Source organism: Chiloscyllium plagiosum, unplaced genomic scaffold (genome assembly GCF_037043375.1).
Source record: "Chiloscyllium plagiosum isolate Xiang-an unplaced genomic scaffold, Cpla_swu_hap1 HiC_scaffold_1, whole genome shotgun sequence".
NCBI classification, from domain to species: Eukaryota; Metazoa; Chordata; class Chondrichthyes; order Orectolobiformes; family Hemiscylliidae; genus Chiloscyllium; species Chiloscyllium plagiosum.
This window is the reverse complement of record NW_028270139.1, coordinates 171,314,453-171,328,399: the sequence shown is the minus strand read 5'-3', so window position 1 is coordinate 171,328,399 and position 13,947 is coordinate 171,314,453. Positions and strand designations below refer to the sequence as shown.

At 43.4% G+C, this 13,947-nt stretch overlaps 1 protein-coding gene across 1 annotated transcript in view; it reads left to right on the top strand.

The window, feature by feature from the left end:
• The window catches only part of LOC122544470 (disintegrin and metalloproteinase domain-containing protein 12-like), a 255,817-nt gene that overhangs the window by 169,002 nt on the left and 72,868 nt on the right, over positions 1-13,947 (top strand). Inside the window, exon 14 of the mRNA XM_087992302.1 lies at positions 3,223-3,418. Within this exon, the coding sequence (XP_087848428.1) occupies positions 3,223-3,418 (196 nt within the window). The remainder of the gene's footprint in view (positions 1-3,222; positions 3,419-13,947) is intronic.

Here is a 13,947-nt window from a genome sequence, read left to right as displayed (position 1 = left end):
TGTCCAAATCAACCCTACAGTCTCTTAGAATTCTCCTCACAGCACACACTGCCACCCAACTTCGTGTCATCTACAAATTTGGAGATGTTCCTTCGTCCAAATTGTTCATGTATATTGTGAACAGCGAGGGTCCCAGCACTGAGCCCTGTGATACACCCATTGCCACTGCTTGCCACTTTGAAAATGACCAGTCTATTCTAACTCCCTGCTTCCTATCTGACAACCATTTCTTCATTCACATCGATACATTGTCTCAAATACCAAGAGCTTTAATTTTCCTCACTAATCTCTTGTGTGGAACCTTTCCAAAAGCTTTTTGAAGAACCAAATACACAACATCTATTGATACATCCTTGTCTTTTCTACTGGTCACATCCTCAAATAATTCTAGAAAATTTCATAAGCATGATTTCCCTTTAGTGAATCCATGCTGACGTAGTTCAGTTCTGCCACTGCTTTCCAAATGCTCTGTTATTACATCGTTAATAACTGACCCCAGTATTTTCCCCACCACTGATGTCAGGCTAACCAGCCAATCATTCCCTGTTTTCACTCTCCTTTTTTATATTGGCTACCTCCAGTCCATTAGAACACTTTCCAGAATGCGGGAAAATGATCACCAATGCGTCTAATATTTCTAGGGTCACTTCCCTACATTTGATCAGGCATAGGGGACTTACTGGGTTTTAATCTCAATTTCCTCAGTATCATTTCCTGATTCATAAGAATTTCCTTCATAGAGGCATCGAGAGAGATTGTGAAAGTGAGGACTGCAGATGCTGGAGATTAGAGCCAAGAGTGTGGTGCTGGAAAAGCACAGCAGGTCAGTCAGCATCCGAGAAGCAGGAAAATTGATGATTCGGGCAAAAGCCCACATGCTGTGTTTTCCAGCACGCATTCTTGGCATAGAGAGAGAGATAGACAACATGGAAACAGACCCTTCAGACCATGCCAACCACATAACCTAATCCAATCTAGTCCCATTTGCCAGTACTCAGCCCATATCCTTCTAAACCCCTCCTATTCATATACCCATCCAGATGCCTTTTAAATGTTGCAATTGTACCATCACTTCCTCTGGCAGCTCATTCCATACACGCACCACCCTCTGTGTGAAACATTTGTCCCTTAGATCCCTTTTACATCTTTCTCCTCTCACCCTAAACCTATGCCTCTAGTTCTGGACTCTCCCACCCCAGGGAAACGACCTTGTCTATTTATTCTATCCATGCCCCTCATGATTTTATAAACCTCTATAAAGTCATCCCTCAGCCTCCAATGCTCCAGGGAAAACAGCTCCAGCCTATTCAACCTCTCCCTATAGCTCAAACCCTCCAATCCTGGTAACATCCTTGTAAATCTTTTCTAAACTCTTTCAAGTTTCACACCATCCTTCCGATCAGAGAAGTACATCCTTCACCTTTAGTGAAGATAGATCCGAAGTATTTATTTAATTAGTCTGCCATCTCTTTGTTGCCCATTATGATTCTAACTGCAAGGGACCTACATTTCTCTTTACTAGTCATTTTCTCTTCACATAACTACAGAAGCTTTTGCAGTCAGTTTGTGTTTTCTGCAAGCTTACTTTCATCTTCTACATTCCCCTTCCGAATTTATCCCTATGGCCTCCTCTACTGAATTTGAAATTTCTCCCAGACCTCAGGTTTGCTCCTGTTTCTATCCAATTTTATGCCTCCTCTTTGGCTTTAGCCCTGTCCCCGATTTCTCTTGTTAGTCATGGTTAAGCTTCCTTCCCTGTTTTTAACCTTATGCCAGACAAGGATGTACAATTGTTGAAGTTCATCTATGCGTTCTTTACACATCTGTCATTGCCTATCCATCATGAATAGCTTATTATCAACAATGCATGCCTCATACCATCAAAGTTAGCTTTAGGTTAGCTTAATCTCTGGCTTCCTCATTCAATGATATTTGTTATGACAGAGCTGATGTTAACATAGCACAAGTCGGATCTCAGAGTGGAACCTTGCCTATCAAATCCCATGGACACCAGTAACCAAACATACGCATATGAGGCTGAGTGTTCATCCAACAAAAAGAATAAAATTTTCATTAAACAAGGTAACACAAAGATGAAATAAAGAAAGAAAAAAGAAACTGAAATTTGGGAAAGACATCCTTACAGACATCAGAAGAATTCAAGGTTCATGCTCCCCTTTCGTTTCCCAGAAATATCCTTACAAACACAGATTTCAGTGAAAAGTTATCTTCATCTGCGTATAAAGGCTCCTTGCTCAAACTAAAGCTGAAATACCCATAACTGGTTTGTTTTTTTGCAAATTCCTGTACATTCACTCGATCCTTTGACCTTTTTCTCTGTCACCTCTCCAATAATCTTCAGAAACAAACTGCAAACTGAGCAAAACTACTTGTATTTCAGAACAAGTAAATTAATTCAGTAAGCCCAGTGTCCAACACTTCTTCATTGTTTGGCATAACACAGACTGATTGACTTTCTGAATTGTTCTGTTTCTCTGTATCCTGGATGTCTGTCACAAGGAAACAGTTATTATTTTTTAAGCACTGATCTGTTACAAGCCATCCCCAGCTCTTCAATTCAAGGTTGTATCACTTTGTTGAAATACAAGTAAGTGTGAGCCCCAAGCTCACAATGAAACCCAAAAGGATTTCCTCTTCTCAAGAAGTAAAATTAAGTTCTGCATAGTCCTAACTCATCACTTTGAACCACTGTCTTCCCCTCTTGTGAATGTTGCAAGGATGCAGAAGTAGGTCATCAGAAACTTTCTAGTGCCCAGGAATTTAATCTGCCGGGCGAGGTTTCGAAACTGGGGTGATCTTAGATCTAAGGCATTTGAGAAGAGATGTGATTGAAATTTATAAGAGTCTGAGAGGTTTAGGGTGCATAAAGTAAAAGGGAAAAGTATTGTAATCAGAGAGTGGTCATGTCCTGGAATTTCTTGCTGATGCGGGTGATAGAAGTGGAAAAAAAAGTCAATGATTTTGAAGCGAAGTTTGATGGGTACACGTGAGGAATAAACTTTCAGGGCCATGGGACAGAGTCAGGAATGGATCAGAGATCCAGCAAGAACTCAATGCACCAAATGATCTCCTTCTGTACCATAATGCCTCTTGGTCGGAATATCCAAAAAGGAACAGATTTAATTTCAGTTCAGTCCTGTTTCTGCCAGAAATTGAGTAATTAAAACAAAAGTGCTTTTCATTGCTGCCTGTGTTCCACAGCTTCTTCCAGGGGGAACCCTTTGCAGGCCATTGAAGGGAGAATGTGATTTGCCGGAGTTCTGCACAGGTGTCTCCTCAAACTGTCCTGACAATGTCTACCTGAAAGATGGCCATAAATGCAGCAAAGGAAGTTTATTCTGCTACAAGGGTGTCTGTCAGTCTGCAGATAAACAGTGCCAGGAGATCTGGGGACCTGGTGAGTACAGACAACCAGTATGTTGCGTGCTGTTACAGTGCAAATACCTGCTGTGATCAGCTTTGTCAAATGTGTGATCTATTAGACAGATGTCTGAGCCTTAAAACACCACCTACTTCCTAAATCCTAGCTTCTGAATTAATGACAGAGTCTGATAGAAGGTTAATGCATCAAATAAAATCTAGTTTAAACTTGAAGAAAACCAGTTACTTTTCCTGCAGCAGTTGTAACCTGTGACTTTGAATTGACAAATGAGAGACATGTTCCAAGTGAACAAGTTGCTCTGTACTGATAAACCAGCGGAAGCTTCCAGAGAAACAACTGAACACCATGGGTCTGTCTTGGTCAAGATGGTCATCCCAACATCGGAATTGACAAGCAACCTTGAGAGAGTGCACGTGAGTAGAAGGGTACATATGTGTGAGAGACTGTATGTGAGTGTGTGCATGTGTATGTATGTGCATGTGTGCGCGCACATGCTAGAGAGAGTGTGCACGACTGTGAGGGTGTATATGTGTGAGAGAGACTGTGTAAATGTGCACATGTGTGTGCGCATGCTAGAGGGAGTGTGTGCAAGTGTGAGGGAGTGTATGCCTGTGAGAGAGTGTGCATGTGAGTGTGTGTTTGTCAGAGTGAGTGTGTGTGTATGTGTGCACGTGTGAGTGTATACTGTGTTGGGGTCACCTGTAGTGTGACATGAACACAAGATCCTGTTTTAGATCGTCCTCTTGGGTACTGAACTTGGCTATCAGCCTCTACGTTGTTGCTTATCCTGAAGTCCACCTTGGAGGACGTTCACCCGAAAATCAGAGACTGAATGTCCTTGACTGCTGAAGCTCCCCCAAGGCAGACTTGAGGATAAGCAACAACGCAGCGTCTCCAAGCAGAGGGCTGATAGCCAAGTTCAGTACCCATGAGGATGATCTAAACCAGGATCTTGTGTTCATATCACACTACAGGTGACCCTACCACTGGGAGAAAACATCCCTGTCTGGCAATTGTTGCACAGTGTCCATTCACCTGTTGTCATAGCACCTTCATGATTTCATCCATACTCGAGGCATCCTTACCTGCAGAGTATCAGATAGACAATGTTGGCCGACTCACATTAGTACCTGTTGTGCACATGGTAGTAGTGTCCCCACTTGTAATGGTAGTATTCATGTTATTGCTCTAACATGTCTTGCAGTCCTTGCCACGACAGGGGTCTATAGTGTTGTGGTTGATGTTGTCCTGAAGGCCGGGTAGTTTGCTGCAAATAACATCTTGTTTGGAGGTGAGAGGTGGACGTGCAGGGAAGATCCCTGGATCCCAAGTGGGTGGCACGGTGGCACTGTGGTTAGCACTGCTGCCTCACAGCGCCAGAGACCCGGGTTCAATTCCCACCTCAGGCGACTGACTATGTGGAGTTTGCACATTCTCCCCGTGTCTGCGTGGGTTTCCTCCGGGTGCTCCGGTTTCCTCCCACAGTCCAAAGATGTGCAGGTCAGGTGAATTGGCCATGCTAAATTGCCCGTAGTGTTAGGTAAGGGGTAGATGTAGGGGTATGGGTGGGTTGCGCTTCGGCGGGGCAGTGTGGACTTGTTGGGCCGAAGGGCCTGTTTCCACACTGTAAGTAATCTAATCTAATCTAATCTTGGTGAGGTGCTCATTGTCACTGATAATGTGTTGCAGGTTATGAAGAACATGGTGTCATCTATTGGTTGTATCCAGTGTCTGTCTTCAAGGAGGCCATTGCAGATTTTTGTGGTAGCACATGAGAACTAGCGATTGGTGAATTGAGCATCATGTCCTGTCCTTATGAGGATGCCCTTCAACACCTTCAGGTGTCCATTGCATTCCTCCTCATCTGAACCAGACCTGGGTTTGTGCAGGGCTTGTCTGCAGGGGATGACTTTCTTAATATGTGTCGGGTGATATGTAGGAAGTTAGATGTGCGGCATCATAAGGTTAGACTCAACGGCAAGCCTATGGATAACCTCACGATGCTACATTTCTCTATTTTCCAGACTTCACATTAAGAAAGTCATCCCCTACAAACAGGACCTATGCATATAAAGGATCTATTGAGATGATATTGTTGTAGGACACCCTCATAAGGATAGGATACAATGCCCAACTCATTAAATTCTAGTTCCGATGTGCCTTGGTGAAAAGCCATAATCACCTCCTCAGAAGAGGTTATATAAGACTCTGGTGCAGCCGCATCTGGAGTATTGTGTGCAGTTTTGGTCGCCATACTATAGGAAGGATGTGGAGGCACTGGAACGGGTGCAGAGGAGGTTTACCAGGATGTTGCCTGGTATGGTAGAAAGATCGTATGAGGAAAGGCTGAGGCACTTGGGGTTGTTTTCATTGGAGAAAAGAAGGTTTAGGGGTGACTTGATAGAGGTATAAGATGATTAGGGGTTTAGATAGAATCGACAGTGAGAATCTTTTTCCACGTATGGAGTCAGCTATTACAAGGGGGCATAGCTTTAAATTAAGGGGCGGTAGATATAGGACAGATGTTAGGGGTAGGTTCTTTACTCAGCGAGTCGTGAGTTCATGGAATGCCCTGCCAGTAGCAGTGGTGGACTCTCCCTCATTATGGGCATTTAAGCGGGCATTGGATAGGCATATGGAGGATAGTGGGCTAGTGTAGGTTAGGTGGGCTTGGATTGGCGCAACATCGAGGGCCGAAGGGCCTGTACTGCGCTGTATTCTTCTAAGACAGGCACTGTATGTAACAGATAGGGCACCCTTCATCATCCAGTATCTCCCGGGAACAGAAAGACTATGGTATGTTCTTCACAGTCTGCAACACATTAATCGATGATGATGAGCATCTTGCCAAGATCTTCCTACATGTCCATCTCTCTCTCCTTTAAACAACCACCAAACCTTAAACAGACTGTTGTTCGCAGCAACCTATCCAGCCTTCAGGACAACATCAACTACAACACTGTCATAGCAACCTCTGCATGCCACGTCAGAGCATTGACATGGATACTACCAGTCACCTTGTAACACGGTAAATACTCATGCGATTCGACCAACATCATCTATCTTATACGCTGCAGACAAGGATGCCCCAAGGCATGGTAAATTGGTGAAATGATGCAGACGCTACAACAACAGATGAATGGACACAGCACAACAATTGCCAGACAGGGACATTCCCTCCCAATGGGGGAGCACTTCAGCGGTCAAGGACATTCAGCCTTGGACCTTCAGGTGACCATCCTCCAAGGTGGACTTTGGAATACATCACAAAGCACAGTTGCCGAGCAAAGGCTGATAGCCAAGTTTGGTACCCATGAAGATGGCCTCAACCGGGATCTTGTGTTCATGTCATATTATAGGTGACCCCAACAAACACGCACACTCTCTCTCACACAAATCTGTGGAGTGGATTTGCATTTGCAAATTCATATTTGCAGATACATTCAATTTTGTTTAAAAAGTACACAATCTGCAATTAGTCAGTCAATATGGCAGTATATAAATTCCTACTTTGGAAATAAAAGTCGTCTGACTCCAGGTTACGGCACAAACTCGAAACAAGGCTCCACACCTAAAATGCATCATCTGACCTGAGATGTCACCACTTTTACACTGATAAATCCTGATATTATCTCGGGGCAGTGACTGGAAACAAATTCCTGGATTTATATATTAATCAATCAAAACCTGCATCTTCATTCTAACCAATGACTTAACAGCCATCTAGATCTGTTCAATATGTTTTCTTTAGTTGTATGACCCTTTGATCTTTTACTTATCAATTCTGTGTCTAATGTACACTCTCTCAATAGCTACCAAAAGAGCAGGGCTCCAAAAGCTTGGTTTTAAGTGAACGTGTTGGACTATAATCCAGTGTTGTGAGATTTTTGGCTTTGTTCACCACAGTCCAACACCAGCACCTCTGCAGCATCCTTTTAGACAGAAGTGGTCATGTTTGGAAGGTGCTGTCTGAGGAACTTTCTGTACTGCATCTTGTTGCTAGTACACACTGCTGCTACTGAGCTTTGGTGGTGGAAGGAGTGGATCCCTGTGGATGTGGTGCCAATCAAGTGGGCTGTTTTGCCTTGGATGGTGATTAGCTTCTTGAACATTGTTGGAGTTGTACTCATCCAGGCAAATGGGGAGTATTCCATCACACTCTTGACTTGTGCCTTGTAGATGGTGGGCTGGCTTTGGTGAGTCAGGAGGTGAGTTACTTCCTACAGGATTCCTAACCTGTGACCTGCTCTTATAGCCACTGCATTAATATGGCTCATCCAGTTGAGTTTCTGGTCAATGATTACCCCTAGGATGTTGATAGAGGGTGATTCAGTGATGGCAGTATCATTGAACGATAAGGAAGCATCTGCAGCTGGCAGATTAGTGAGGATGAGATTAAATATGATTTCCCTGTTGTTGATCCCCTCACCACCTGCTGCAGGCCCAGTCTGGCAGCTCTGCCCTTTAATAACCAACCAGCTGGATCAGTAAGTAGTATTGCTGCTGAGTCACTTTTAGTGGTGGACATTGAAATCCCCGACCCAGAGTACATTCTATGCTGTTGCAGCCCTTCAATGCTATGGGAAATAAATATGATTTGTATTGTACCTAGGTACAGCAAAAATATTTGTTTGCATGCAGTATAAGCAGATCATACCAAAAGCAGTGCATTAGAATAAAAGAACAGAGTGAAGAACACAGTGTAACAGCTGTGTAGAAGGTGTACAAAGAGCAAGATCAACATTAACTTTAAAATTTTGGACGTCCATTCAGAAGTCTAATAATAATGGGGAAGAAGTTGTTCTTGAATCTGTCTGTATTTCTGTTTCAGCTTTTGCATCTTTGATGTAACAGAAGAGGGTGGAAAAGATTGCAACTGAGGTGCCTTCTCAAACCATGAGAAGCATAGATGGGGTCAAAGACTGGTTTGTAATGGACTGGGCTGTATTCACAAGTCTATGTAGTTTCTTGCAGTCATGGGAAGAGCAATTGCCAGACCAACCTGTGGATGCATCTGGATAGAATGTCTTCTATGGTGCATCTAAAAAATTGGTAAGACTGTTTGTGAACATGCTAAATTTCCTCAGCCTCCTGAGGAAGCAGAGGTGTTGTTGTACTTTCTTGACAGATTGTTGGTGATCATCATTCCAAAGAACTTGACACACTATCTTCTCACATCAGCACCACTACTGTTGACTGCGTATCTTCCACCTTGCTTCCTGAAGTCAATGAAGTCTCTAGTTTTGCTAACGCTGAGATGGAGATTTGTTGTCTTTACACCAGACCACCAAGCACTCTGTTTCATTTTTGTTTGAAATCTGACCAAAAGGTTGGGGCATTCAGCAAACCCGTAAAAGGAGTTGGGGCGGAATTTGGCCATACATCGTGAATGTACAAGGAGTAAAGAGAGGGGCTGAGTGTGCAACCTGCAGGACACCAGTGATTATGGTAAAGGAGTTGTTGTAGCCTATCCTTACTGGTTCCTGTCTATATGTCAGGAAGTTGAAGATCCAGTTTCAGAGAGTGAAGCTGAGACCTCAGTATCAGAGTTCAGAGATGAGTTTGTTTGAAATTATGGTGTTGAAGGTGGAACTATAGTCAATAAGTAGTTTCCTTGCATATACGATGACACTAAAGCGTTACCAAAAGTGATGAGACTTCATGGGTTGCAGAGTCAATGTTGAGGACTCCCAGGGCAACTCCCTCCCGAGTGATTCAGTGATGGCAGTATCATTGAATGATAAGGAAACATCTGCAGCTGGCAGATTAGTGAGGATGAGATTAAATATGATTTCCCTCTTGTTGATCCCCTCACCACCTGCTGCAGGCCCAGTCTGGCAGCTCTGCCCTTTAATAACCAACCAGCTGGATCAGTAAGTAGTATTGCTGCGCCACCTCTGTCTGACCATGGGACAGGACATATCCAGGGAAGGTGAGTGTGGCATCTGGGACCTTGTGTATAGGTATGATTCTATGACTTTGACTTACAGGCTGTTGCTTATCTGTGACAAAGCTCTTCCAATTTTGACACAAGCTCCCAGATAATAGTTAGGAGGACTTTGCAGATTGCACTGGGCTGTTTTTGCCACTGTTAGTTCCAGTGACCATGTGGTCTTAGTTGACACTTCTGTTGAAAAGCATTCTAAGCTATTTCAGAAGGCAATTAAAAGTCAACATTGTTGGAGGAAATGTAGGCTAGACTTAGTCAGAATGGCAGATTTCCTACCCTGAACAACATTAGTAAATGAAATGGGTTTTACTAACAATCAGCAATTGTATCATGGTCATCATTAGAATCCTAATTCAAGAATTTATTAACGTCAAATTCTACCAGCTACCTTGGTGGAATTTGAACTCAGACCTCCAGAGTATTACTGGAGTCTCTGAATTAACAGTCCAGCAATACCATCACTAGGCCGTCACCACCCCCTTGTGTTCTCTTGCATTATTTGTTTAAATGCAAAACATAATTCTCCAGATTGAATTCCATTGTCTATTTCTCTGCTTCAAAATATTGATATCATCACGCAGTTGACAACTATTTCAGGGTAAAAACAAGGACTGCAGATGCTGGAAACCAGAGTCTAGATCAGAGTGGTGCTGGAAAAGCACAGCAGGTCAGGCAGCATTCGAGGAGCAGGAAAATTGACGTTTCGAACAAAAGCCCTTCATGCCTTCCCAGGAACAAGTCTGGTGAACCATTATTGCACTCTCACTGTGCTAGTAGTATCCTCTAAAGCAGAAGTACCAGAGGTGTCATCCTGATTCAAAAAGGGAGAGAGGTAAAACGTGGGTAACTATAGTCCAATTAGCCGAATGTTGGAATATTGGAAATCAGTCAGAGTCCAAGAGTCATAGACGTCTACAGGATGAAAAAAGGGCCTTCAACCCAACTTGCCTCTGCTGCCCAGTTTTCACAATTTAAACTAGCCCCATTTGCCTGCATTTGTTCCATATCCCCATAACTATTCCCTCCATATACCTGTCCAAATGTTGTTTTAAATGACACAATTGCACTTGCCTCCATCAGACACTAGCCACCCACGGCATAAGATTTGACCCTCTGGATCTTTTTGCACTTCTCCACTCTCATCTTTAACCTATGCCCGATAATTTAATACTCCCCGAGCAAGGGTGAAAAATTTTCAGCTATATACCTTATCTATGTTAAAATTCACACAGCACTAGGTTGTAGTACAGCAAGTTCATTTGAAAGAATTGAGAAACTGGTTTAGAAGGAGATCTCAGTTATCTGTAAGAACAATGGGGTGATTATGGTCTGGCATTTTAACTTTCCAAACAGACTGGGACTGTCATTGTGTTAAGAGTTTAGATGGAGAGGAATTTATTAAGTGTGTACATGAAAAATTTCTGATTCAGTATGTGGATGTACCTACTGGAGAAGGTGAAAAACTTGATCTACTCTTGGGAAATAAGGCAGAGCAGGTGACTGAGGTGTCAGTGGGGGAGTACTCTGGGGCCAGTGACCATAAAATGATGGACAAGGATAGACCAGATCTAAAACTTGATGTTTTAATTTGGAGAAAGGCCAATGTTGACAGTGTTAGGCAAGTATTTTCAAAAGCTGATTGGGGGTAAATGTTCGCAGGTTAAGGGACCGCTGGAAAATGGGAAGTCTTCAGAGGTGAGATAATGAGATTCCAGAGAGAAAGTATATTCCTGTTAGGTGGAAAGGAAAGGCTGGTAGATATAAGGAATGCTGGATTAGAGAAATTGAGGGTTTGGTTAAGAAAAATAAGTCAGCATATGTCAGATACAGACAGGATAGATCGACTGAATCCTTCGAAGAATATAAAGTCAGTAGGAGTACTCTTAAGAGGGAAATCAGGAGGGCAAAAAGGGGACATGAGATAGCTTTGGCAAATAGAATTAAGGAGAATCCAAAGGGTTTTTACAAATACATTAAGGACAAAAGGGTAATTAGGGAGAGAATAGGGCCAAAGATCAGCAAGGCGGCCTTTGTATGGAGGTGCAGGAGATGGCGGAGATACTAAACGAATATTTTGCATCAGTATTTACTGTGGAAAAGGATATGGAAGATATAGAATGGAGGGAAATAGATGGTGACAACTTGAAAAATGTCCATATTACAGAGGAGGAAGTGCTGGATGTCTTGAAATACATAAAAATGGATAAATCCCCAGGACCTGATCAATGTAGCCTAGAACTCTGTGGGAAGGTAGGGAAGTGATTGCTGGGCCTTGTGCTGAGATATTTGTATCATCGATAATCACAGGTGAGGTGCCGGAAGATTGGAGGTTGGCAAACGTGGTGCCACTATTTGAGAAAGGTCATAAGGACAAGCCAGGGAACTATAGACCAGTGAGCCTGATGTTGGTGGTTAGCAAGTTGTTGGAAGGAATCCTGAGGGACAGGATATACTAGCATTTGGAAAGGCAAGGACTGATTAGGGATAGTCAACATGGCTTGGGCTTGGGAAATCATGTCACACAAACTTGATTGAGTTTGTTGAAGAAGTTACAAAGGGGATTGATGAGGGCAGAACAGCAGACGTGATCTATATGGATTTCAGTAAGGCGTTTGACAAGGTTCCCCATGGGAGACTGGTTAGCAAGGTTATATCTCATAGAATACAGGGAGAACTAACCATTCGGATACAGAACTGGCTCAAAGGTAGAAGTCAGAGGGTGGTGGTGGAGGGTTGTTTTTCAGACTGGAGGCCTGTGACAAGTGGAGTGCCACAAGGATCAGTGCTGGGTCCACTACTTTTCATCATTTATATAAATGATTTGGATGTGTGCATAAAAGTAATTTTGCAGATGACACCAAAATTGGAGGTGTAGTGGACAGCGAAGAAGGTTACTTCAGATTACAATGGGATCTTGATCAGATGGGCCAATGGGCTGAGAAGTGGCAGATGGAGTTTAATTTAGATAAATGTGAGGTGCTGCATTTTGGGAAAGCAAATCTTAGCAGGACTTGTACACTTAATGGTAAGGTCCTAGGGAGTGTTGCTGAACAAAGAGACCTTGGAGTACAGGTTCATAACTCCTTGAAAGTGGAGGCACAGGTCGACAGGATAGTGAGGAAGGCGTTTGGTATGCTTTCCTTTATTGGTCAGAGTATTGAGTACATTGGTTGGGAGGTCATGTTGCGGCTGTACAGGACATTGGTTAGGCCACTGTGCAATTCTGGTCTCCTCCCTATCGGAAAGATGTTGTGAAACTTGAAAGGGTTCAGAAAAGATTTATAAGTATGTTGCCAGGGTTGGAGGATTTGAGTTATAGGGAGAGGCTGAACAGGTTGGGGCTGAGGGGTGACATTATAGAGGCTGAGGGGTGACATTATAGAGGTTTTTAAAATCATGAGGGGCATAGATTAGATTAGATTAGATTAGATTAGATTACTTACAGTGTGGAAACAGGCCCTTCGGCCCAACAAGTCCACACCGACCCGCCGAAGCGTAACCAACCCAGACCCATTCTCCTACATTTATCCCTTCACCTAACACTACGGGCAATTTAGCGTGGCCAATTCACCTGACCTGCACATTTTTGGATTGTGGGAGGAAACCGGAGCACCCGGAGGAAACCCACGCAGACACGGGGAGAATGTGCAAACTCCACACAGAGAGTCGCCTGAGGCGGGAATGGATAGGATAAATAGAAAAAGTCTTTTCCCTGGGGTGGGGGAGTCCAGAACGAGCGGGCAGTGGATTAGGGTGAGTGGGGAAAGATATAAAAGAGACCTAAGGGGCATCTTTTTCACACAGAGGGTGGTACGTGTATAGAATGAGCTGCCAGAGGAAGTGGTGGAGGCTAGTACTATTGCAACATTTAAAAGGTATCTGGATGGGTATATGAATAGGAAGGGTTTGGAGGGATATGGACTGGGTACTGGCAGGTGGGACTAGATTGGGTTGGGATATCTGGTCAGCATGGATGGGTTGGACCAAAGGATCTGTTTCTGTGCCGTACATCTCTATGACTCTATGCTAGCTTCTGGAGTGCTGCTCCTTCGTCAGATAGCTCATGGAGCAGGATCATAGGACACAATTGTTAGCAAAGGATCATAGTGTCATGCAACTGATGCGATATATTGAACAAATCTAGATTACTGTGAAGTCTGTCATCTTTTAGAATAGGTTACAGGTTTTGATTCATTAATATGTTTACAGAACGTTTTGAAAGTCAGCCTATCTAATCTCTCTTTATACCTTAAACCTTCCAGTTCAGCTAGCAGTTTCTGACAGTTTCTAGTTTAATAGGATACTTTCTATAGTACGACGACCAGAACTGCATGCAGGATTTCAAGTGTTCAGCTGCAACAAGATGTCCCAACTGCGATACTCAATGTTTTGACAGATGAAAGCAAGCATGCTGAAAGCCTTCTTCACCACCTTGTCTATTATGACTCTGCTTTCAAGCAGCTCTGAACCCACAACCCTGGATCTCTTTCTTCTGTAACACTCTCCAGGGCCCTACCATTGGCTGTGTAATTCCTGCCCTGGTGGCCTTAACAAACTTCAATACCTTGCATTTATCCACCTTCAACTTATCTGC